Source organism: Phyllobates terribilis, unplaced genomic scaffold, assembly GCF_046119375.1.
Source record: "Phyllobates terribilis strain yellow unplaced genomic scaffold, ASM4611937v1 Scaffold_11__3_contigs__length_659146591, whole genome shotgun sequence".
NCBI lineage: Eukaryota > Metazoa > Chordata > Amphibia > Anura > Dendrobatidae > Phyllobates > Phyllobates terribilis.
Window position 1 is genome coordinate 647,223,306 of NW_027362771.1, and position 27,164 is coordinate 647,250,469.

At 46.4% G+C, this 27,164-nt stretch overlaps 1 protein-coding gene across 2 annotated transcripts in view; it reads right to left on the reverse strand.

The window, feature by feature from the left end:
• Positions 1-3,739: 3,739 nt before the first annotated feature.
• Positions 3,740-27,164, reverse strand: part of LOC141165472 (erythropoietin-like) — an 81,219-nt gene continuing 57,794 nt past the window's right edge. For both annotated transcript variants that reach the window (XM_073651073.1, XM_073651074.1), the window contains exons 2-5: positions 26,265-26,386; positions 16,215-16,289; positions 10,172-10,336; positions 3,740-3,959 (exon numbers count right to left, since the gene is read on the reverse strand). In XM_073651073.1, coding sequence (XP_073507174.1) covers positions 3,816-3,959; positions 10,172-10,336; positions 16,215-16,289; positions 26,265-26,386 — 506 coding nt within the window. In that variant the 3' untranslated portion in view covers positions 3,740-3,815. The remainder of the gene's footprint in view (positions 3,960-10,171; positions 10,337-16,214; positions 16,290-26,264; positions 26,387-27,164) is intronic.

Genomic DNA, 27,164 nt, shown 5'->3' on the forward strand with positions numbered 1-27,164 from the left:
GGGCTGGGTGCTCTCGCTGAATTGCCTGGGGCTGGGTGCTCTCGCTGAGTTGCCCGGGGCTGGGTGCTCTCGCTGAGTTGCCCGGGGCTGGGTGCTCTCGCTGAATTGCCTGGGGCTGGGTGCTCTCGCTGAATTGCCTGGGGCTGGGTGCTCTCGCTGAATTGCCTGGGGCTGGGTGCTCTCGCTGAGTTGCCTGGGGCTGGGTGCTCTCGCTGCATTGCCTGGGGCTGGGTGCTCTCGCTGAATTGCCTGGGGCTGGGTGCTCTCGCTGAGTTGCCTGGGGCTGGGTGCTCTCGCTGCATTGCCTGGGGCTGGGTGCTCTCGCTGAATTGCCTGGGGCTGGGTGCTCTCGCTGAATTGCCTGGGGCTGGGTGCTCTCGCTGCGTTGCCTGGGGCTGGGTGCTCTCGCTGAGTTGCCTGGGGCTGGGTGCTCTCGCTGAGTTGCCTGGGGCTGGGTGCTCTCGCTGCATTGCCTGGGGCTGGGTGCTCTCGCTGAATTGCCTGGGGCTGGGTGCTCTCGCTGAGTTGCCTGGGGCTGGGTGCTCTCGCTGAATTGCCTGGGGCTGGGTGCTCTCGCTGAGTTGCCTGGGGCTGGGTGCTCTCGCTGAGTTGCCTGGGGCTGGGTGCTCTCGCTGAGTTGCCTGGGGCTGGGTGCTCTCGCTGCATTGCCTGGGGCTGGGTGCTCTCGCTGAATTGCCCGGGGCTGGGTTCTCTCGCTGAATTGCCCGGGGCTGGGTGCTCTCGGTGAACTGCCCGGGGCTGGGTGCTCTCGGTGAACTGCCCGGGGCTGGGTGCTCTCGCTGAATTGCCCGGGGCTGGGTGCTCTCGCTGAATTGCCTGGGGCTGGGTGCTCTCGCTGAATTGCCTGGGGCTGGGTGCTCTCGCTGCGTTGTCTGGGGCTGGGTGCTCTCGCTGAATTGCCTGGGGCTGGGTGCTCTCGCTGAATTGCCTGGGGCTGGGTGCTCTCGCTGCGTTGCCTGGGGCTGGGTGCTCTCGCTGAGTTGCCTGGGGCTGGGTGCTCTCGCTGAGTTGCCTGGGGCTGGGTGCTCTCGCTGCATTGCCTGGGGCTGGGTGCTCTCGCTGAATTGCCTGGGGCTGGGTGCTCTCGCTGAGTTGCCTGGGGCTGGGTGCTCTCGCTGAATTGCCTGGGGCTGGGTGCTCTCGCTGAGTTGCCTGGGGCTGGGTGCTCTCGCTGAGTTGCCTGGGGCTGGGTGCTCTCGCTGAGTTGCCTGGGGCTGGGTGCTCTCGCTGCATTGCCTGGGGCTGGGTGCTCTCGCTGAATTGCCCGGGGCTGGGTTCTCTCGCTGAATTGCCCGGGGCTGGGTGCTCTCGGTGAACTGCCCGGGGCTGGGTGCTCTCGGTGAACTGCCCGGGGCTGGGTGCTCTCGCTGAATTGCCCGGGGCTGGGTGCTCTCGCTGAATTGCCTGGGGCTGGGTGCTCTCGCTGAATTGCCTGGGGCTGGGTGCTCTCGCTGCGTTGTCTGGGGCTGGGTGCTCTCGCTGAATTGCCTGGGGCTGGGTGCTCTCGCTGCGTTGCCTGGGGCTGGGTGCTCTCGCTGCGTTGCCTGGGGCTGGGTGCTCTCGTTGCGTTGCCTGGGGCTGGGTGCTCTCGCTGCATTGCCTGGGGCTGGGTGCTCTCGCTGAATTGCCTGGGGCTGGGTGCTCTCGCTGAATTGCCCGGGGCTGGGTGCTCTCGCTGAGTTGCCCGGGGCTGGGTGCTCTCGCTGCATTGCCCGGGGCTGGGTCCTCTCGCTGCATTGCCTGGGGCTGGGTCCTCTCGCTGCATTGCCTGGGGCTGGGTGCTCTCGCTGAATTGCCTGGGGCTGGGTGCTCTCGCTGAGTTGCCCGGGGCTGGGTGCTCTCGCTGAATTGCCTGGGGCTGGGTGCTCTCGCTGAATTGCCTGGGGCTGGGTGCTCTCGCTGAATTGCTTGGGGCTGGGTGCTCTCGGTGAACTGCCCGGGGCTGGGTGCTCTCGCTGAATTGCCCGGGGCTGGGTGCTCTCGCTGAATTGCCCGGGGCTGGGTGCTCTCGCTGAATTGCCCGGGGCTGGGTGCTCTCGCTGAATTGCCTGGGGCTGGGTGCTCTCGCTGAATTGCCTGGGGCTGGGTGCTCTCGCTGAATTGCTTGGGGCTGGGTGCTCTCGCTGAACTGCCTGGGGCTGGGTGCTCTCGCTGAATTGCCCGGGGCTGGGTGCTCTCGCTGAGTTGCCCGGGGCTGGGTGCTCTCGCTGAGTTGCCCGGGGCTGGGTGCTCTCGCAGAGTTGCCCGGGGCTGGGTGCTCTCGCTGAATTGCCTGGGTGCTCTCGCTGAATTGCCTCGGGCTGGGTGCTCTCGCTGAATTGCCTCGGGCTGGGTGCTCTCGCTGAATTGCCTGGGGCTGGGTGCTCTCGCTGCATTGACTGGGGCTGGGTGCTCTCGCTGAATTGCCTGGGGCTGGGTGCTCTCGCTGAGTTGCCTGGGGCTGGGTGCTCTCGCTGAGTTGCCTGGGGCTGGGTGCTCTCGCTGAGTTGCCTGGGGCTGGGTGCTCTCGCTGAGTTGCCTGGGGCTGGGTGCTCTCGCTGAGTTGCCTGGGGCTGGGTGCTCTCGCTGAGTTGCCTGGGGCTGGGTGCTCTCGCTGAGTTGCCTGGGGCTGGGTGCTCTCGCTGAGTTGCCTGGGGCTGGGTGCTCTCGCTGCGTTGTCTGGGGCTGGGTGCTCTCGCTGAGTTGCCTGGGGCTGGGTGCTCTCGCTGCGTTGCCTGGGGCTGGGTGCTCTCGCTGCATTGCCTGGGGCTGGGTGCTCTCGCTGAGTTGCCTGGGGCTGGGTGCTCTCGCTGCATTGCCTGGGGCTGGGTGCTCTCGCTGAATTGCCTGGGGCTGGGTGCTCTCGCTGAGTTGCCCGGGGCTGGGTGCTCTCGCCAGGCCATTCCATAGCACCTTTTTGCTCTTGATGCAATCTGTATCTGATGAAGGCCCACGTCATAGGGCCGAATCGTCATTGACTCACTCTTTGGATTGCCTGAATAAAGATTAGCTACGCTATTCGGAGTGCCTCTCCTCTTCTTCAAGCCTTTTCCGATCAGTCATTAGGATGAGAGCCGTAGATAATGTTAGGACACGGAGACCTTTGATTCAGTCTTCTGAGCCGGACGCTTTGTTCTGTGGATTCTCGAGCAGAATGCGTCATGGATCAGGATGATAGGGCGACATGCTGCCTGAACTTCTGGAGACGTTGAAGCACAATATCCATTTTTAGCAGTTGCTGTTTAGCCTTTGTGGTTGTAATTATGTAATTAGGAGTCCTGCCGGTTATTCCACGTTTTCTCTCCGCTTACTTAGTAGTATGCCAGTGATAAGACTTCTTACGACAGGAAAGATCTGTCACAGAGGGAAGTGGCTTGTCTAAGTGTGGCGTCATCGCTCTGGTCCTCTTTGGAGCCAGAGAATGGCTGGGAATTCTCTACAACCGCGACATATTGTCTGTTTCTCAGTTTCCTTGATATTTTGCTTTTAAACTACATCTAAGATGAATTACAAAGCACAAAGGGAATGTATCTGCCGTTATCTCTGCGACTAGTGTCCTGCCAGGCACCAACATCAATAAAACCACCACAGCACAATAAAATATATTTATTTAAGCCAAAGATAAATATATCCGTCTATTTACAATTTAACTTAGTATCAAATATAAACTATCTTCATACCATTGACCTTTTTTCCACTGTAGAATAAACAAATGCTACAAAAACACATAAGTCGTCCGTCATGTCAATCACTTGCATCCATTAGTAGTCCCTGGTTTGTGGAGTGGAGAGAAGGTGACCCGTCCAAGGCACACTTCATCTGTGTTGAAGGCTTTTGCACAGAGATACCATTAGAGATTTGTATTTTCCTACTAAAAAGTTTTTGTAAACAGTGTAGAATTGTTTTAAAGTCGATACGTTGAGAGTCCGGACTCCGAGCTCTGAATTGTGAGTTTCACTCTAAAGGAAAATAAAAGGAGACTTATTAGTCACTGAAGATACGTACAGAATCGAATTTTACTCTAGTCACTCTCCGCAAGGAGAAACGTTACCCCTTAGACCTCAGTCCAGAGCCTCTCACCTAGCCAAATCACTTCTCATACTTTGCACTGATGAGGGGCAACAGTCCGAAACACCGTGTCTGCAAATTGAGATCCTGATTTGGCTTTTATCCTAAGTCATATTGCACGACTCGTTAAAGGGTCGATTGTGACTTGTAGGATCGCCGCTTCCAATAGGTGGCGCTATAGAGTACAAGTCCTCTTTTTCTCTGAAGAGGCAATTTGCACTCTAGAAAGGGAGATTTCAGACAAACTGGGAGTTTGCTGAATGTGATTATAGGCTTCTTCACACAACTATTGAGTGACCATATTTTACAGTCTGTATTTGGCCTCAATTCCAGACATGACAGTTTCTTAGATAAATATGATGCTGATAGGTCTTGTCAAAAGTCCTAATAATGCCGGGAATTGCAGCAGTAACATGGCACATAGAAATGTAGCTGCTATACTGAATAAGGCCCTTATAGCATCTCTCCCAACCGTCCCAGATTCAGCAGGACTGTCCCAATTAAAGGGCTTAGTCCAAATGTCCCAGCTGTCAGGGATTTTGACCCGACTTCTTCTAACTCTCTTTGCCAGCTCCTCTAACACAGAGGCGGGGCCGGCATATATCTGCATATACATAACTTAAGCAACTATTCTTCTCTAGTCCCCCGACGAGAATCAAACTCGCGACCTCAATGTTCGCATAGCTCTAGCTATGAGCCACAGCCCACGTTGATGAAGATTGGAGAATTTGGTAATCTTGAGCTGTTTTGCAGGCAGTAAACCCAGAAGCAGATGATACAGGTGCATAGAGATACATTGTATGTAACAGTGTATTTCTATGTCCCTGTTTTCTAGAAGTGAACAAAAAATCATATTTTTTTTGTTCCTATAAAACGGGGATATCAAACTCATACGCAGAGGACCAAAATTAAAAACTTGGACAAAGTCATGGGCCAACCAGTATACAGTATAATGGGCCCCACACAGTCCTCCATACATAATAATAGGCCCCACATAGTCCTCCAAACAGAATAATGGCCGCATAGCGTTCCATACAGTATAATGGGCCCCACACAGTCCTCCATACAGAATAATGGGCCCCACATAGTCCTCCAAACAGAATAATGGCCTCATAGCTTTCCATACAGTATAATGGGCCCCACATAGTCCTCCTTATAGTATTATGGGCCCCACATAGTTCTCCATACAGAATAATGGCCTCACATAGGGGTGATGGTTCTGGTGTTGTGGGCCAAATGTAATCACCTGCGGGCCAGATTTGGCCCACTGGCCAGAGTTGGACATGTATGCTATAAAACAAGTAAACATAATAAATAACAGTTATAAAAGGTAATTTTCTCTTTTTATGCAAGTCTCCCCGATTGAACCCAAAACCTTCAACAATGGAGGCAAGAGAGCTTTGAGCCAGAGGCTCTACTTATGTCACAGGGAAAATTTTGTGTATTAAGCTGTATTGCAGCGCCTGACCCCACAGGCAGATTATACTGATACAGTACATAGAGATGCATCTGTACATAGCAGTGTATTTCTATATCACTGTATTCTAGAGGGAGAGTAAAAGAGAGATTATTGTTTTCTTCCCATAAAATTACTAAAAAATAATAAAAAAAAACAATTACAATAAAGTCATTTTTAATGCTCTTTTTAAAAAATAATAAATATCACAAATTGGCAAATAACATGGATATATTTGGTGTCCCTGTAATTCTCACAACCCGCACAACACAGCGATCACATTATTTACAAAGATCGATAAAAGGTGTAAAAATATGGCGTGATTGATTTTTCTCTCTATTAAACCCATAAAAAATGTCAAAAATGTAACACTGATGCCGTGTTCACATGTAGCATAAATGCTGTATTTTTTCTACAGCTTTTTTGTGCATATTTTCTGCAGGTGTCCGCACCAGACGACGCAATAACAATCTTCTCTGATAATTGGGTGTTTGCTGCATTTCTTTTATGCGTTCTCCTCCTTATTTGATGCGTTTTTGGTGCAGATGTGAAGCCGCATTTTTAATGCTTTTTTAATACAGAAATATTAAACATTATGGTAATCCTAATTGACCTAAAACGGGAAAGGTTTATTCTGATTTCATGTCGGATATTGAGGAAAACCTGCAGATGTGTCTTTGTATATAGTGGATGGAAACTTCTGGTTTCAACTGTAGATAAGAAAGATCTGGCGGCTCCGACTGTGAATGAAGGAACAAAAAATAATCCACAGGTCTCAACTAGAGGACGCACAGATGACGTTGGGCCAGCCCTGGGTGACCAAAAGCTGCCAGGGACATCGGAAGGTAAGCAATTCGTGGGCCTCTCGTCCAGCTGCCTGATACCACTGAGCTGGACCAGACACCCATGAATTGATCCTCTCATTGTTAGTCCTAACCATGCCAGATACTGTGGACAGTAAACCCACTGAAACCCAGGAAGAACATAAACTCCATGCAGATGTCCATGCAAGGCAACAATGCTAACCATTCATAGGCATTGATGGCAACAATACCTGTTGTCTAAGCCTAACCGGGAGGAGGATGGCAGCTCTGGAGGGATGTTCTGCTGCTCCTCCTGTAAAGGACATATTAATATTCGTGCAATCCAAGTGTAAAGGACATATTGATACTCATGCTAGAGCAACTCCATTTTGTCTGCTTGCTTTAAAATCATGTTATTATCACTCCTTGCATAACATACATTCTTTCCTTCTTTTCTCATGCAACTTTCTCACACTAACCTTTTCTCACAAGAACATTCTGTGAGACACCCTGCACCCGTTATCTAACTGGTCTGAGCCGGGATGGATAACCTTGTAAATTTCCACCATGCACCGAACTAACGATGATATATGACCATGTGTGTGTTTCCGTAATAATTGCGCAAACATTGGCCTAAGCCTGTAGTATGGCTGTAGATGATAGGTTATCGATATACTCAAAACAATATAAAATGCTAAGTAGAAATAAACGGTATTAGAGATTCTCTGAATCCTCCCATACAGAGCATTGCCTCCATCTGGTTTTCTGTGGATTGCAATCAACATAATAATTTGACACTCACTTGGTCAACCGTGAGGGGCCATTGCCCTCCCTCAACTCTCCATTATACGTGACAGACAACCAGGTAAGTAGCTCTTCATATTCCCTGTTCTGCAGGGGGTCCAGCTGGGAACTCGTCTCCGAGCCAGTCACAGATCATGTTGTCCTATACTTCATACTATAAATAGGACTGTACAAAGGATGTTCTGTCCTGTACAGCAATACTTCAAGTGAAGAACACGCTGAAGTCTGAAGAAGACCCCATAATCAGACCAAATCTAACAGCATTCTCGGCACTCTGAACTCCTCTTTTAATGCGAGGGCCATTTACCCCTGTTCCTGACCAGCCACATTTTTTTTTTTCATCCATGGGGTTTAAAGTGCTGTCAAATTTGTTATACAAAATGATTTTACATCTTTTTGTTGTGATACATAGTGCTTTATTCTTATGCCAGTGACATACTCTCTTTTTTTCTGATATCGGGTGATATCTGGCAAAATGTCAGTTTTTCCCTTTTTTTTAGCTTTTTTTTTATGACCACAAAGTCCCAAAAATAAAATAGATTAAAAACATATCCCTTTTTCTGTAGCAATTCTGTTTATATATCAGACACATTTTGTTTGTTTTGTTCCCATGAAGGTGGAGGTAGTAAGTGATTTGGATAGACAGTGGCTTGATTTTTTCATCTGCTTTTTAATTTCTTTTTTTTTTTTCCATTTATTTTACACATTGTGTTAACCCCCCCCCCCCCCACAAAGTAATAAAAGACCCTTGTGTGGCCTTTAACATTGCAGTACTTTTGTTAATCTGATTATCCCTTTAACTTGGCCTGGTATATTAGCCCCGGTTACAGTAGAAGGGCAGGCTCCTGTCTGCATAGCAGAGCTGATTGTGTCTCCTATGAGCCAGCATCTCTTGTTTTCTGCCTACACCTAGCAGCCACATAACCACTGGGTCTGGAGGAGGAGGCAGCGCCATTAGCATTATCACACTGTATTCACAGTAAAGGCAGAACCGGTAATAAACTGTCTCTGCGTTCTTTAAGGGAAGTCTGCTTGTCTCGGACAGCTGGATCCCTGCAGCTGCAATGATCGTGTGTAGTTTAGCTGCTATACAGTGTAATATTTTGGAAAAGTCACTACAGCGCAAAGTGCGGACCACCCGGGCATTTAAAGTTTTGTGCAGTCAGTCCAGAAGCAGTTAAATAATCCAGCACTTAGTTACGGTTAAAGGTTGTAAAAACTTTCTGCCAATTTTTCTTTTTGCTCTTTTGTCTCCTTCCAGGAGCCATAACTTTCCTACTGACATTGCTATGAGAACTTGTTTTTTACAGGACTATTTGTAGTTGTGAATGACGCCAAATATAATGTACTGAAAAAAAACGGGAATAAATTCTATGTGGGTTGGTGAAAAAAAAAAATATTCCGCCATCGGTGCCTGGATTGCAAGGCATGTGCTGCGCTGGGATAAATGATTCTAGATTTCACAGTCAGACCGTTGCAGATGCGGTAATACCACGTACAGTATGCTGATGTTTGTTTGTTTTTTTAATAAATTTGATTTCATAGCCGAGAAAAATAAACGATTTGAGTTTTATGGTGATCTTTTTTTTTTTTTTTTTTTTGCCATTTTTACATTTTTTTTTATTCCTGTGTGCCTGGCTTGAGATTTTGCCTGCTAAGCAGCCTGTATTGCTTTGTAGATGTTCTCTGAGGTTTTTAGATGCTTATTTGTGTGTTTGTGTTGAAAACCATATAAATCTTGAAAATATTCTTCCTCCCCCTGAAACCCCTGTTCATCCTCCCTCCCCTATAGTATTGGTCAGAGGAGAAGAGCTGATAAACCACCATCTGTCTGTATGCAAATTAATACACATATGAGAAGTACCTTGTAAGCAAATGCTAGCACAAAGGGTGCTACCAACCCAATTAAAATGCTAGGGTAATTTCCACTGATGCAGGGCTACGATAATTTATACCTGGGTGAGGAGGAAAGCTCGTTTAGGCTTCAAACACACCAAAACAATTCCCAGCTGCAATATGCAGCTGGCGTTGATACTTAATATGGAATATCTCAAGTTCCATACATCCGATAATAAAGGGACCTATATTTTTAGTGGCAGGGTCAGCCAAGGAAAAATATGCTTATTTTTCCATAGCTGTGAGCCCCTCTGCGGAGCGGTAAAGCAAAAGTAACAAAATAACAGACTGGAACTATGTCATGTGTGGTCTCTAAAGAAAGGTAAATTCATAACTGAAAATATGGTGTCACTTGCAAGCTTCTGTGATCAACCAGCGATAAGTTATCACAGAAGCCAGCTATTTTAATAAAAATGTGAAGGCTGGAGTCCAGCCCACATGATGTCATCCCAGGGGGTGTGTGGGCAGGTCTCCCCCTTCGGCATAAAAGACCCCACTGAGGATAGGTCAGTATTCATTGCCGAGGGGATATAGAGACTATAAGCAAAGGATCACATTCAATAATGTCCAAATCAAAGTGGGGTGTCCCCCCCCCCCTCCAGCTATACTGAATCATCTCTGCGATCTTATAGTAAGTTCTTCTTTAAACCTTATTATTTTGTGCAACTGCATATATATTGTATTGTCTCCCTTTGTAAAATCTTTTATATTTTTCATAAACACTTCCTCCCTTTTGGATTAAATATAAAATTTAATAGTCCTGTTTCTTTTGCTCTGTAATCGTTCCCTCCCCCGAAGCCATATACGCTACCAGAACGCAGGCGTCCGACCAGGTCTGTATTATATTTCAAACTCGGTTGGTGGTGGCAGCGAATAACAATAATTGGGCTATCGTGGAGCTGGCAGTAACCATATGGGGGCGTATACATATATTCCATGCGATGGAATCCGGATGTGTGTACGCCATACACTTTCGGCTCGCTTGCCGATAGCTACGTAGCGAGTAATTGGGATCGTGTGCTTGCGAATCTCTGCTCAATCCTGACAGAATGACGGCAGCGGTGAGATAATGTGTGATCTCCCCGGTGTCATCTCTGACGTCCCTGACATCCACATTAGAGAGAAGCAAAGCCAGTGGCCTCACCTTCTTGCTGGCTCTTTGCTGGATGTTGGCCATCGTTCTTACGTTGCTGGAGAACCGCTGTAATGACACATTTATCTTGCATTGTGAGATGAACGTTGTCACTTTGGGAACAGAATCCAGGAGTAGTGTAAATCCATGCTGAATCTCCGCTTCTTGCTGAGACGTCTGTTAGGAAACAAAACCATCTTTGTAATTCCATTGCTTATGTAATGTGCATTGTACAGATTTTATCATAGCTTTCATAGTTAATGCAGAATTAGATCAGAAATTGGAGAATAATTCAGTGTTGTGGGGGTAGATCAGTCCCATAGGAGTCATACAAAAAATATGGTTTCTGGATTGATTCCTCTCCAAATATCTGCACTATGAATAGACGTAATGGATGTACTTTGTGCCAGTCTTGGCTCTAATGGTTACGTCAAAGCCCTTCCTGTCACCATGATCCTGTCACCAAAGGAAGTGGCTGGATTGTGACAATAAACCTCATGCCATGGCCATCAACTTTTGTTTCTTTCCTGAGTAATTTCTTTTTTTCCAGTTATCTTGTAATATCGCATGTAATTTCATCTGCCATTTGCCCGCGCAGCATGGTTTCTGGGCACCACTGGTTTACCTTGGCAAGAAGCCCCCATCAAAGCCATCTTGGTACTCCTGTCAAGCCCCAGGCTGAGCTTTATAGGAGACTAAGTATTGCAGTATATAGTATAAGCAATCAGACGATCGTAGGCTCAAGTACACTAAAAAGGACTAAAAAATAAATTTATCACCACAAGTATGAAAATCTGCTCCATTAAAATATAGCATGAATTAAACATCGTACAGAGAAAAAAAAACTCCATGTCACAATTTGTATTTTTTCCATCACACAATTCCCTACAAAATACAACACAAAACGAGCAAAACGATGCATGCACCCCAAAAAGGTATCAATAAAACTGTCACTCCACACGCAAAAAACAAGCCCTCCATCCACAGGTACATAAAAACCTTACAGGTCTCAAACAATGTGTTTGGCCAAACAAAACAATTTTTTTTTTACTACTGAAAATTTAAATAAACCGAATTGCATATACAGAGGAGAAAATAAGTGTTTGATACACTGACGATTTTGCAAGTTTTCCCACTTGCAAAGAATGGAGAGATCTGTATTTTTTTATCGTAGGTATACTAAACCTGTGAGACACAGAATCTAAAAATAAAAACCAGAAAATCACATTGTATGATTGTTACATAATTAATTTGCATTTTATTGCATGAAATAAGTATTTGATATAATAGAAAAACAGAACTTAATATTTGGTACATAAACCTTTGTTTTCCATTAGAGGTCAGAAGTTTCCTGTAGTTCTTGACCCGGTTTGCACACACCTCAGCAGGGATTTTGGCCCCCTCCTCCATTCTGTCTCTCACGGACTTGTTAATTTTATAAGTCTTCCTTGATCTGGGGCTCCCTGCAGGATCTCGCCTCGTGGGGGTAAGGATGATTCTGAGAAAGGTCAGGAATCAGCCCAGAACTACACGGGAGGATCTGGTCAATGACCTGAAGAGATCTGGGACCACAGTCTCAAACCAGTACCATTAGTAACACACTATACACTACACCGTCCCCCTGCTCATGCCAGCACATGTCCAGGCCCGTTAGAAGTTCACCAGTGACCATCTGGATGATCTAGAGGAGGCGTGGGAGAAGGTCATGTGGTCAGATGAGCCAGAAAACAGAGAGTGCTATACTATATTCCGTAGATGCCACAATTGGTCGGCCCGGAGGATTGAATAACGACTTGAATCTTAGGCAAGATATAAAACTGCGGAATCATGGGATGTTTATTAGTGAGAAAATCTTTCGTTTTCTGATCAATCGTACCATCCCTAGTGTATCTCTCCAAAATGTCCGAGATCTGGGAGCCAAATTCACTTGTAGAATCATGTGCAAGCCTCGTATATACTGCTGTGTCCCCAGGTTGTCTCATAACCTCCTTCTCATAGTCACACCGATCCATCACCACTATGGCCCCACCTTTATCGGCGGGTTTTTATAATAATTGATTTATCCTCTTTTTAAAGATCTGAAACCTTTTGGATTCATGAATTGCCGTCTCTGGAACCAAAGGGCTTGAATAGGGAATATGATCTACTGTCCTTTATTTGAATGTAATATTATGTTTTCTTTATTGCTGCATCAGATTATGCTGTATCAGCCCAAATTGTATTGATCTAAGGGATATTGATATGTTTTCTTCTTTTGTAGACCCAGCGCTAATATCCCACTGTTTTCCCCTGTGGATCATCATATTGTATCCCTGTTGGTCCCATCCTGGATCGTCCCATTTACCCTCTCCCACTCTGTTCCGCCTCTTACTTTCATTTCCTATGTGTGGAACGCACTCTTCCGCTCTCCCGGAACGCACCATGAGATCATATTTTTCCTTTGGTTTCCTTTTTATAGAGTGTACTGATGAAGGTTTTTTAACTGAAACGTCTGCTGTATAACACTCTCTGTTTGCTGGCTCATTAAATTGTTTGAAACTTCACCTTGAGTGCCGGGCTTTTGCTCTATAAATATTACTGGCGTTGGACCCTGCCCGCGCACCGTGTATAGGTAGTGCAATGATTAACTACTATATGTGGTCAGATGAGACCAAAATAGAACTTTTTGGTATAAACTCCACTCGCCGTGTTTGGAGGAAGAAGAAGAATGAGTACAACGCCAAGAACACTTTATCAACCGTAAAGCATGATGGAGGAAACATCATACTTTGGGGGTGCTTTTCTGCTAAGAGGACAGAACGACTGCATTATATTAAAGAGAGGATGGAAGGGGTCATGTATCGCGAGATTTTGGCCAACAACCTCCTTTCCTTAGTAAAAGTATTGAAGATGGGTTGTGGTGTAACACGGGTACTTTAGATGCAGCGACACAGAAACACAGAGCAGCCAATACAGGGTTAATAAACGGGAAGTTTATAATGACAGGGTAAATCTCCACGCAGGGAGTAACAGGGGAAAATATGGGGGAAAATAGCAGGTAAAAGTCTTTAACTGACAATTCACAGTTTAACTAGATATAGCAGAGTTGAACCGGTTGTAAACGACAGTTTTTTACACTTAGCTGACTTTTTTCCTCCACAAGGCAGTTGCCAGCCGAGGCCGGTGTTGATTTCTTCAGGCTTCCCCGCCCAAACAATGCTCCGCCTTCCTCCGGCAGCGGGCGGTCTCCGGTTTCACCCGCTGAGCCCCTAGTCCATAACACGGTACCTCACGTGCCCGGCTCCACCGACCCTGCATCTATTCTCTAGTCGGCTTGACTCCTCCAGTCCACTGCACTCAGCTCTTGCTCCCAGTAATGGAGCCAGGAGCCTGGACCCTCTCACACTGCTCTGCTGAGCAGGACCCAGCTCCGCTTTCCCATGCAAACGTCCTCGTCTCTTCCTCTCTCTACCCACGCCACCAGTCTCTCGGTCACCTGACCTCCCAACTCTCAGTCTGAACACGCCCCCAACTTCCCAGTCACTTGACTCCTGAGCTCACAGTCTGTCTTCCCCCTGCAACCAGAGGCACGGCCCCGGCAGTTCCGGATCCCTTGCTTCGAAAGTACTTACACCCGGGTCTTCCCCCTTACAGTGGCTGGCAATAACCCGAAATACACAGCCAGGGCAACCAAGGAGTGGCTTCGTAAGAAGCATTTCAAGGTCCTGGAGTGTTCTAGCCAGTCTCCAGACCTGAACCCAATAGAAAATTTTTGGAGGGAGCTGAAACTCAATGTTGCCCAGTGACAGCCCCAAAACCTGAAAGATCTGGAGAAGATCTATATGAAGGAGTGGGCCAAAATCCCTGCTGCAGTGTGTGCAAACCTGGTCAAGAACTACAGGAAACGTCTGACCTCTGTAATTGTAACAAAGGTTTATGTACCAAATATTAAGTTCTGTTTTTCTATTGTATCAAATACTTATTTAATGCAATAAAATGCAAATTAATTATGTAACAATCCTACAATATGATTTTCTCTGGATTTTATTTTCAGATTTTGTCTCTCACAGATGAAGTGACCTACGATAAAAATTACAGACCTCTCCATTCTTTGTAGGTGGGAAAACTTGCAAAATTGGGCAATGGATCAAATACTTATTTTACGCACTGTATGTAAAGACACGATAATGCTGATTAAATCTTTCCCTTTTTGCGCAGGAATCCGTTTTACTGTTTTAGAGAAATCCATTATTGAAATGATATGCTAATGAGTTGTAGCTGCTGTGGGTGGCACCCTGCACTTACTGCTCCCGCCTCTTCTCTCTGACTGACAGGTCACTCCTGTCTCAGCAGCGGGCGTGGAAAAGGCAGAGAAGCAGCGGAGCTGTAAGTGCACTGCCTCATTAACAGAGATTTTCAGCTATGGATTTCTCTAAAACAGCTGAACGGATTTCTACACAGAAAGATGAGGATTTATTCAGCATTAAAGCTCCTTTACATACCTGCTATTTAGTTTGGGTATAAAATCCTGACGACAGGTTCTCTTTAACTACACTTCCTCCTAATGTATTGATTTCTAGCATATTCAGAGATGAACAGTATAGCGATACTGTTGGGATGGTATAGGTTGGTATACCTTTAAAAACATTATACTGGCTAAAAATATAGCCAATTCTTTTTTCAAAAATAAAAATAATTTAATGCGTAAAAATAAACATATCAAAACTTATGTGAAAAAGAAAGAAGAAAAAAAAGCCTTCTAAAATTATACGTACAATCATGTCACAAAGTGAATATTCTGCCAATAAATACTCAAAAGTCCCCTGAGAGATTGAACACTGGAATATATACCAGTGCTTCTTACCAGAATCTGTTAAATCTGAAATAGTTTATTTTTTGGGTGATTTGTCGTTGTCGTGCAGAAAGGTGAAATTCCTCTTCGTTTTTAGCATAGGCCTGAAGGTTTATTTTTTTGCAAAATTAACTGATATTTGCAACTGTCCATAATTCCCTCCATCTTGACTAAAGCCCCAGTTCCAGCTGCCAAAAACAGCCCCAGTGCACAAAGCTGACTCCACCATGCTTCTCTGTGTGGATGGTGATCTTCTGGTGATGTGCAGTGTTGCCTTTGCATCTTTTGAAATTTTAACCAAAAAGTTTCACCTTGGTTTCATCAGACATAATACTTTCCCCACAGGCTTTTTTGATGGAGGTTTTGACAAAACATAGCTGCAATTGGATGTTTTTCTTTTTAAGAAAAGGTTTCCATGACCCTTAATCCACAGGCTGGACATATGAAGAATGCAGGAGATTGTTGTCACATGCAGTACACAACCAGGACTGGCAAGAAAATCCAGTCGCCTTTTGGCTTCCTCTAACACCAATTTTCCATTTGTCTTTTCATCAATTTTTAAGGATTGACCACTTCTATGTAATGTCACTGTTGTGCCAAATTTAAGCCCCTTCTTGATAACGTCCTTAAAGTGTCTCATGCCTGGGAAATGTTTTTCTACCTTCTCCTGACTGACTACTCTATACAATGAGATCCTTTGCTGTGTTGTCAGCTGTTTACAGACCAGAAAATGTCAGGAAAATCCTCCTAGGGCTGCGACACTTTCTCTGGGGTTAATCAGAAATCGCTGTAAATGACGGCGGCCGAGCACTGACTACTATGTAACATGAGGGGAGATGTGATCGGCCGATTCTGAACACAACTACAGCCCCAATTATAAGAGGGTGCTCACACTTATGCAACCACATTATTTTAGCTTTATTATTTTTATTTCCCCCCAAAAAAATGATTTCAGTTTGTTTCTCAATTGATCTGTACAGATTATAGGTGACACTAAAGTAGGAAAATGATTCTTCTTACTAGGATTTTTTCACTTGACAAATCCTGGGATTTTACCAGGGATGTGTAGACTTAGATCTACAGGACATTCCATATTTAAAGCGTACAATGGTATTTAAGAACAAACATCCACTTTTGCCACTAAGCATCATTTATTACATAGATAGCTACACGTAAATACACTGATATATGTAATACAGTATATAAAGTGTATTGATCTCTTACCGGCAGCCGACTCCACTCTGCCGTCATGCTTGATTGTGGAAGGGTGACGTTCTCTGAGAACTGACAGGGAACGTTCTATGGAGGAGAAGAAGGACGAACTTATAACAGGGAATTGAAATCTATATCTCTGTAAAGTCACAATAAGGCCACGGCCCCACTATCAGTATGTGGTCAAGGCTAATAAAGTATGCAAGTATTGTGAAATCTGCAGACAGTGCAGCTTTAAATACACATACAGTTGATAACTCATCTTACTATAGTTTATGCTATTAGAAAAACCCACAATTTGGGGAAAATGATGTAGTTATTTGTACACTCAGTGTGCACTCAATACGTATTTTTGTCTGAAATCTATGACAGCACTTGCTGACACCTTTTTGGTGGTATGATGGGTGTTATGGGAGACTAAAGAGCACCCTGTTTTTATCATTAAACATTCTGAACTTCGTGTCCATTTCTCCAGCAGAACATCATCATCGGGAAGAAAGTTGTCCATGGTTAAAACTTTCATCCAATAGTTGGAGGAAAGATATTTTGTTGGTGCCAGTGATTTTTGTATATGAACAATCATGCCTTGAAAAATTGTCATTCGCCTTGTGTCCATCAGCTTGTGGTGTCAATCAATGTACGGGAAACCTGCCAGGAGACTGTTGCTGGCTGATGCATAAATCAGACACTGCTTGAATTATTGCAGCCATGTGCCACATTTCAGAGAAAACAGCAATATAGGTCAAAGTTTGGACACAAATTTTTCATACAGTTATTCTCCTACTGCATATTGGAATGTGCACATTGTAGAGTCAGACTGTAGGCAGCAAACAGAGAAAACACATGGAAATAGGACTTGAAAAAAACAAAAATTTGGCAAAAAATTTGAAAATTTGAAAATTTTCAAAATTTTAATTTTCATGCCCTTTAATCATAGAGATATGTCACACAAAATAGTTAATAAATAACATTTCCCACATGTCTATTTTACATCAGCACAATTTTGGAACCAAAAATTTTTTTTGTTAGGAAGTTATAAGGGTTAAAAGTTGACCGGCGATTTCTCATTTTTACAACAAAATTTACAAAGCCATTTTTTTTTAGGGACCACATCACATTTGAAGTGACTTTGAGGGGCCTATGTGACAGAAAATACCCAAAAGTGACACCATTCTAAAAACTGCACCCCTCAAGGTGCTCAAAACCACATTCAAGAAGTTTATTAACCCTTCAGGTGCTTCACAGCAATTCATTGAACGTGAAAGGAAAAAATGAACATTTAACTTTTTTTCACAAAAATTTTACTTTAGACCCCAATTTTTTTTTATTTTCACAACGATAACCGGAGAAATTGGACCCCAAAAGTTGTTGTGCAATTTCTCCTGAGTACGCTGATACCCCATATGTGGGGGAAAGCCATTGTTTGGGCACACGTCAGGGCTTGGAAGGGAAGGAGTGACGCTTTGAAATGCAGACTTTGATGGAATTGGCTGCAGGCGTCATGTCCTGTTTTCAGAGCCCCTGATGTGCCTAAACAGTGGAAATGCCCAACAAGTGCCCCCTTTTTGGAAACTAGACTTCCCCCCCCCCAATGAATTTATCTAGATGTGTTGTGAGCACCTTGGACCCCCAGGTGCTTCACAGAAAATTATAACTTCAACTTGTGAAAATAAAAAAATAAACACATTTTTTTCCACAAAAATGTTTAAAAATATATATTTTCACAAGGGTAACAGGAGAAAGTGGACCTCAAAGTCTGTTGTGCAATTTCTCTTGAGTACGCTGATACCCCATATGTTGGAGAAAACTACTGTTTGGGCGCATGTCAGGGCTCGGAAGGGAAGTAGTGATGCTTTTGAATGCAGACTTTGATGGAATGGTCTGTAGGCGTCATGTCACATTTTCAGAGCCCCTGATGAGCCTAAACAGTGGAAATGCCCAACAAGTGACCCCTTTTTGGAACTGATACCTGATTTGTGAATTTTATAATGTAGTGCCATACAGTACAGACCAAAAGTTTGGACACACCTTCTCATTTAAAGATTTTTCTGTATTTTCATGACTATGAAAATTGTACTTTCACACTGAAGGCATCAAAACTATGAATTAACACATATGGAATTATATACTTAAAAATGAGTGGCCATCATTACTTTAAGAAATGAAGGTCAGTCAGTGCGAAAAATTGGGCAAACGTTTAAAGTGTCCCCAAGTGCAGTTGCAAAAACCATCAAGTGCTACAAAGAAACTGGCTCACATGAGGACCGCCCCAGGAAAGGAAGACCAAGAGTCACCTCTGCTTCTGAGGATAAGTTTATTCGAGTCACCAGCCTCAGAAATCGCAGGTTAACAGCAGCTCAGATTAGAGACCAGGTCAATGCCACACAGAGTTCTAGCAGCAGACACATCTCTACAACTGTTAAGAGGAGACTTTGTGCAGCAGGCCTTCATGGTAAAATAGCTGCTAGGAAACCACTGCTAAGGACAGGCAACAAGCAGAAGAGACTTGTTTGGGCTAAAGAACACAAGGAATGGACATTAGACCAGTGGAAATCTGTGCTTTGGTCTGATGAGTCCAAATTTGAGATCTTTGGTTCCAACCACCGTGTCTTTGTGCGACGCAGAAAAGGTGAACGGATGGACTCTACATGCCTGGTTCCCACCGTGAAGCATGGAGGAGGAGGAGGTGTGATGGTGTGGGGGTGCTTTGCTGGTGACACTGTTGGGGATTTATTCAAAATTGAAGGCATACTGAACCAGCATGGCTACCACAGCATCTTGCAGCGGCATACTAGTCCATCCAGGTTGCGTTTAGTTGGACCATCATTTATTTTTCAACAGGACAATGACCCCAAACACACCTCCAGGCTGTATAAGGGCTATTTGACCAAGAAGGAGAGTGATGGGGGGCTACGCCAGATGACCTGGCCTCCACAGTCACCAGACCTGAACCCAATCGAGATGGTTTGGGGTGGGCCAACAAGTGCTAAGCATCTATGGGAACTCCTTTAAGATTGTTGGAAGACCATTTCCGGTGACTACCTCTTGAAGCTCATCAAGAGAATGCCAAGACTGTGCAAAGCAGTCATCAAAGCAAAAGGTGGCTACTTTGAAGAACCTAGAATATAAGACATATTTTCAGTTGTTTCACACTTTTTTGTTAAGTATATAATTCCACGTGTGTTAATTCATAGTTTTGATGCCTTCAGTGTGAATGTACAATTTTGATAGTCATGAAAATACAGAAAAATCTTTAAATGAGAAGGTGTGTCCAAACTTTTGGGCTGTACTGTACGTCAGTTGTGTAGGACAACCTGACGAACACTACATAACTGACGTAGGACAACCTGACAAACACTACACAACTGACGTAGCACAACCTGACAAACACTACACAACTGACGTAGCACAACCTGACAAACACTGCACAACTGACGTAGGACAACCTGACAAACACTACACAACTGACGTAGGACAACCTGACAAACACTACACAACTGACGTAGCACAACCTGACAAACACTACACAACTGACGTAGGACAACCTGACAAACACTACGTCAGTTATGTAGTCAGGTTGTCATACGTCAGAAATGAATTTAGTAGTGCATGGAAGTATGGTACCTTCTGAAGCAGTCTTTCATGCACAGGCCAGGTTTGTCAGGGCAGGTGTCGCATTGATAACTGGTGTCCTTGTGTATTCCCCTTTTATAACACACTCGGCACCTCTTTTGTGACTTACCTTTTTTTCCAGTTCAAGGGACCTCCCCCGGGAAGTGCTGGCCTAGTACAATTCAAGGTCCTTCAGTTACGGAAGTGCTGGGGCCCACTCCGTCACCGCTACCAAATATCAGGACCTTGATCACTACCTCCTGGAACTGAAGGTACGACGTAGAAGTCTGGCCTGCACATTGTGACTGAAGGAAGCGTTGTGCATTGCCATCTGAACGATGCTCACAGCCAGCTCCTTGTACCACAGCTCGGCCTTTCTCAAAGCACTGTACGGCTGGAGGACTTGATCAGAGAGACCAACTCCCCCCATGTACTTGTTATACCCCACTACACAGTCTGGTTTGATGACCTGTGAAGAGGAACCTCGTATAGTGCTGTGGGTGCTGCCATCACCATGTATGTTGGTCAAAAGAAGGACATCCCTCTTGTCCTTGCACTTGACCACCAGTAGGTGGTCGCTACATTGGGCTCTGCTCTCACCTCTTCTGAGCATCTGCCCAATTGGCGTCTTCGGGGTGCCTCTCTGATTTCTGTGGACAGTACCGCAGGATGCGGTACGTCGCGCAGAGACTGACTTGAAGAGCGGGATGCTAGTATAAAAGTTATCCAAGTAAAGGTGATAACCTTTATCCAGCAGTGGGTGCACCAAATCCCACAAAATTTTCCCACTCACTCCCAGAACAGGGGGGCATTCAGGGGGTTCAATCCGCGAGTCCTTCCCTTCTTAAACTTTAAACTTGTGAGTGTACCCTGAGGTTCTTTCACACAATTTATACAGCTTGATCCCATACCTGGCCCTCTTACTGGGCAAGTACTGCCGAAATCCAAGCCGCCACTTAAAATGAATTAGGGACTCACGCAAACTTGTTGATGAAGTGCTCGATGACCGGCCGAACTTTTAAAAGACGATCAAAGTTCAGATCATCGCGTGCAGGTCACCTTGCATTATCAGTGTAATGCAAGAACTTGTGGATGGCCTCAAAACGTGTCCGGATCATAGCCATGCGAAACACTGGAGTGTTATTGTGGCGCCCCTGAGGGTTCAGTCGCCACAGAGGTACTGCACCTCACCCAGAGGTGTGGTGTCTCCTCTCAGGTAAGGAGGGAGTGCTGCCCGAAACCCCAACACCTGCATCCAACCCTACACTACTCCAAGCCAGCTGGAAGGGCAAGACGCAATGTATGTTCCTGCTGAGCCCTGACCCTGACTGGAGTGGGGGGAACCCAAAGGTAGGGCGAACCAGTAGTGGGGGTGGGTGGAGGAAGTAAAGTAGGGGAGCACCATCATAGGAGGTATATAAAGGGAGGCCATCTTAGGGTGGCAGGTCAGTCAGTAAGAGGAGAGAGTGAGGACATTCAGTCAGGGAGCAGAGTCTCGTCAGGAGCTCTGCTCCACAAGTGGGGCCTAGTGATAGAGGCCCAGGAGGGGAGCAGAGGAGGAAGGCTCCTTTCTACAGAAAGGATCCCAGGGGCTATGGCGAGTGCAGGACGGCACCCGTATACCCCGAATCTGCCAGGTGTCAGAGGGATCAGGCCGCAAGAAGGGGACTGGCCCCTGGACCAGCCTTGTTACTCCAGGTCTCGGCTGGAAAAACCGGAGACTTCTGGCTTTTATAGTGCAGTTGCCACAGCCTCATCTTAGTCACCGTGAGGGTCAAGTAGGTCCGGGAACTCCAGGTTGCCCAGAGGGACTTCAGAGCACCCGATCGGGACTGTGAGTGGGGAAGCGCAGGGCAGGAGGGAGAAGACCTAGCGTGAGAAGTCGGTCTAGCAAGGAACATAAGGAAAGCGGGGTTCCGTCAAGCGCTCCTGACACATCTGAGGAAGAGCTGAACTCCCGGTCTGGTGAACGCAGCACGACGTGGGAGGTTGACACCCGTACAGTGCACCTGTGGAACTTACATAAGAACTGTGAGTAAAAACTCGGATGACTGCACTGCACTGCCTCCGTCCATTATTTCAGCTGCGCCATCTCTCCCTCTGCACTAAAAGTCCCAGCATCACCACCCACCATCAAACTCCACACTGCCCCGGGGGCCTGCTCCACCTGTGGGGAGCAGAAACATCCCAGCTGCCATCCCATCACCCCCCAGAGGTCTGCAGCAGCGCTGGTAAACCTTACCAGGTACCACAGGTGGCGTCACAAACTATTTATTTTTATTTCTATCCAAGTTCCAATCCCCTTTTTCAAGAGTGACCCCAGGGTTCGGGCCCAGGAGCCGACCACCGCGACATCCCCAAACCAGGCAAAGGCCCGGGTACTGAGTCGTCCCCATCCCCTGGGCGCGTCATTCTACAAAACGTCAACACTCCAGTATTGTCGAAGTCCTGGCTTCTTCAGGATTTCCATATGAGGGACCAGGCCCCAAAAACTTCATAATGTCTACTTTGTCTACAGGAGACCAGTTATAAAATGATGAAGAGGGGTTTTGTTCCAAAAATTAATGAGTGTACAAATTAGTTTGGTCCACCATGAGGTTTACAAAATCCTCAGAGAAAAAGACTTTGAAAAAGTCTATTTTTGTACGACCGGTGGTGTCAAACTTGATTCCTGATTCCGCTATGAAATCAGGAAACAGTGGCTCATAATTTTCGGAGGGCGAGGTCCATACGGGGTCAGTAGTGGGGGGCGCTGGTTCATCTTCTCTACTGGGATGACTGCAGGGCCGGCGCAGGCACCCGGCGCACCCGGTCAAGTGCCGGGGCCCTGAGCAGGCGGGGGGGGCCCACTCGCCATCGGTCACACCGCCGCGCTATTGGACCCGTGAGCGGAGGAGAGCGGTGCTACCGCCCGCTCCCCCCGCTTGCTCAGGGCCCCGGCACCCGGAGCCATGCTTACCTCTCCCCGTGCCTCTGCAACAGCTCCAGACTCTTCCGCGGCTGCTGCACTGTGATGTCTCAGGTCAGAGGGCGCGGGGACGTCTTTCCACCGCGCTCTCTCCTGAGCCGTCACAGTGCAGAGCGGGAAGACGCCGGCGTGCGTGAGGAGTCCGGAGCAGCGGCACTGATGAGAAGTAAGGTATTTGATTTTTTTTATTGTATGGAGGCATGGGGCATTATAAGGGAGGGGGGTGTGACATCCGGCATGTGGCATTATAAGGGAGGGGGGGTGTGACATCCTGCATGGGGCATTATAAGGAAGGGGGTGTGTGATATCCTGCATGGGACATTGTAAGTGAGGGGGGTGTGACATCCTGCATGGGACATTGTAAGGGAGGGGGGGTGACATCCTGCATGGGACATCATAAGGGAGGGGGGGGGTGACATCCTGCATGGGGCATTATAAGGGAGGGGGGTGTGACATCCTGCATGGGCATTATAAGGGAGGGGGGGTGTGACATCCTGCATGGGGCATTATAAGGTAGGGGTGTGTGACATCCTGCATGGGGAATATAAGGGAGGGGTGTGTGACATCCTGCATGGCGCATTATAAGGGAGGGGGGGTGTGTGACATCCTGCATGGGGCATTATAAGGGAGGGGGTGTGACATCCTGCATGGCGCATTATAAGGGGGGTGTGACATCCTACATGGGGCATTATAAGGGGGGGGCATCCTACATGGGGCATTATATGGGGGGAACAGCCTGCATGGGGCATTATGTGGGGGGAACAGCCTGCATGGGGCATTATGTGGGGGGAACAGCCTGCGTGGGGCATTATGTGGGGGGAACAGCCTGTGTGGGGCATTATGTTGGAACAGCCTGCATGAGGCATTATGTGAGGGGAACAGCCTGCATGAGGCATTATGTGGGGGCACAGCCTGCATGGAGCGTTATATGGGGGACTGTATTCTGTATGAAGCTTTGTATGGGGGCCAGTATCCTGTATGGAACGTTATATGGGGGCCAGTATCCTGTATGGAGCGTTATATGGGGGCCAGTATCCTGTATGGAGCGTTATATGGGGGCCAGTATTCTGTATGGAGCGTTATATGGGGGCCAGTATCCTGTATGGAGCATTATATGGGGGCCAGTATCCTGTATGGAGTGTTATATGGGGGCCAGTATTCTGTATGGAGCGTTATATGGGGGTCAGTATCCTGTATGGAGCGATTCACCGGTTTCTGAGCTATTGTGGAATTTACAATAGATATTGCTCATGTAATGTAAGAAGTGAAATCTTCGGCCTTGTACTATATATACTGTATATATTTCTCTGCCGTATCTGTACATCATGAATCGTGGTATGTGCTAAAGGGGCCACTGAGACTCTTTCGCCCGGGGCCCAGAGAAACCTGGAGCCGGCCCTGGATGACTGCGTGGCCGTTCAGCAGCACCTGAGGAGGAAGAGGAGGAGGACGACGAGAAGTCAGAAAAATAAAGAAAGGTGGGATCCTCTCCTTCGCTGTCAGTGTCGGAGGCAAGGAAAGCGTATGCCTCCTCCGCTGAATATGTTTGGGATGAGTGGGACTTTTATGCGTGTGGTGTGTGTGTCAGTACTTAGAGCGTGTGTGTGTCAGTGTGCTTGGAGCGCGAGTGCTGATCGGTGATTTGTCTCAGTCGTCACAGATCAACTCTCGGCGGCAGCTGGATGCGTGCACGGTGTTGGTGCAAAGTGTGTGGGGGGGAATGAACAGGGACAAAAAAAAAGTCCTGGAAATCAGCGAGCACGGACATTGATCAGTGACTCGGCCGCTACAGGGCGCATGAAAAAAAAAAACTGCCAAAAAACGAGCGAGTGCTAGGTGGCAGAAAGAGGGGGTGGGGAGGGTGTTAAAAAGAGGTGAGGGAGGGGGGTAAAAAGAGGGGAAATAGGGGGATTGGGGTGGATGAGGGGAGATCTGAGATGGACTTTCCAAAGTCTTTTCTGTTCTTCTTTCAGGAGGATCAGGAGCAGCTTACTGCAGCAGCAGGAGACCTGAGCAGCGACCGGAGCAGGTAAGTGAAAGGTCTTGTGTCACAGAGGCTTCTGTGGTACCACAAGGCCCAGCACAGAGAAGTTCAGCAGTGTGACCACCCTGTACAAATCCTCACCAACTGTGAGGAGCTGCAGGGTGGTCACAGGGGGGTGATAGGGTAGTGACAGCCAGGTCACAGGCTGGTCACCTATGGTCAGGCACTCTGATTGGTGCGATCGATGTTATCATCGATTGCTCCAATCAGAGCCGGCTGGGGCCTGTGCAGACATCACAGGGGGTCATGGGGCAGTGACAGGCTGCGCTCTGATTGGTGCTATCGATGTAATCGGCGATCGCACCAATCAGAGCAGGTTAGGAGCGCCGATCCTAGGCTGCACATCACGGTTTCAGGAAATCTGATTGCCTGTAACAGTGAGAAGTGTTGTGATTGGCTGTTCAATTCTGAACAACCAATCACAACGATCGTGGTTGCGGGGGGGTGGGGGGGGGACCCCCGGGGGGTGGGGGGGGGAGGGACCCCCAGGAAACCCCCAGGAAACCCCCGGGATGATGACACCATATCCCCTAAGGTAAAATGGCTCAGGAAGTTTAATGCGATTACCGCGACTTCGGTCGCTGGACCGCATTTAAGATTGCGCATAATAGTACGTTCCTGGTCCAATAGACCCGGGCCTTTAAAAGGGGTTAAAGGTAGGCGGCACACATGAATAAACCATCTGTAAGCCATTTTCTGAATTGTACAAAGTTATGGCGATTGGTGCTAAAATTCTCAAATTTTAACTCATCTGACCACAGTACAGATTTCCCCGTGACCTAATGTCCACTCCCAGTGTTCATTGGCCCCAATAAGTCACTTCTTGTTCGTGGTCCACAGTAGTTGTTTGACCATTAAAACTTGCTTCTCTCTTTCTCCTCTGGAAAGCTGCAGTTGAAATGTCTCTTCTTCATTTCTGTGCATCATTTATGAGGGCTATTATCTGAGAATTTGTGGTTTCTGAAGTTGATAACTCTGATTAACTTATCCTCTGCAGCAGAGATAATTCTTCGTATTCCTTCTGTGGGGTGATCCACCTGAAAGCCACTTTCATTATAGCAATTGATGATTTTTCTTTGCCGCCTTCAATCTAAATCTACAATATGAACAAGGTAAACCATTGCATGAACAGGTGTCCTGTATTATGCTTGGAAAATCTGACCTGGAACTATGGCATCTTGGAGGACTAGTCCACGAGGCAGGTCCTTAGTGGCTTGTTCCTGCCCCGTCCCTTTGACTCAAAGATCTTTCTCTCTAAGTGCATATGTGGAAATGGTCTGATGGTAGGAGCCCAGAAGCTGCATTCATATAACCTATATCATAGCCCTCCATTGTATTGCTACTCCATATGCGATAAAGTCTACTTTTACGCTGTATGATCTGCACTAGACATCTTCACAGATCTATAACTCTTTGTATTCACATTCCTGTGGCTCACCATTGCTTTTTCTTGATCAATAACCGTTCTGATGTAATGATCGAGAACTGATCTGTCGCAGAATGGCAGGCAAGTAACAAGTCTCACATCAATAAGTAACATCTGTAGCAGGATAAGTAAACCTGGAAAACAAGAGAGGAAACATTTCAGACAAGTTCTGATTGAATATAACAAACTCATTATATGTTGATTAGTGACCTTCAGGAAAACTAGGTTAGTATAACTCTGGGGGTGTATGCCTTCCCTACGAATAAAAGTGTCCACCACCAAAGTTATACTAACCTAGTCTCCCATTGGGTCTCCATATGAGTTCTTCTGTCACAAACGCACAGTGATTTCATACAAGGTTCTCACCCACATTCTGTCTGTAAAAAAATCTGAGTGTGATCCATCCAGTGAAAAACATTACCATATTAGCAGAATGGTTCCTGCTACACCGAACTGGGGTTAACATTAGTTTTTATTGGTTTTAACAAAGGAAACAAATCTTACAAATATGTCTATCAGTATTTTACCCCGGGGAGACATGAGGAAAATAAAGGTAAGACAAAGGAATATACATTTTTATTGGGGTGAAAATTCAATTGAATAAGGAGAGAAGGGAAAAAAGAATCCAGAGCTACTAAGGTGGTCAAAAATTGGCCGATTAAACATTGTAAGGTGAAAAATTTTATATAGAAATTGCATCAAAAGTTATCAATAGATTGATACGTAATATTATCAAAGAGCAGATGAGATAAAGGATTTAGATCAAAGAAGCCACACATTTTGTATTCCAGACGGAACAATTTTTCTCATATTTTGAAGTATTGTCATTCTTAAGAGCAAAATTGTGCTCATACAGTGACATGTAAAAGTTTGGGCACCCTTGGTCAAAATGACTGTTATTGTGAACAGTTA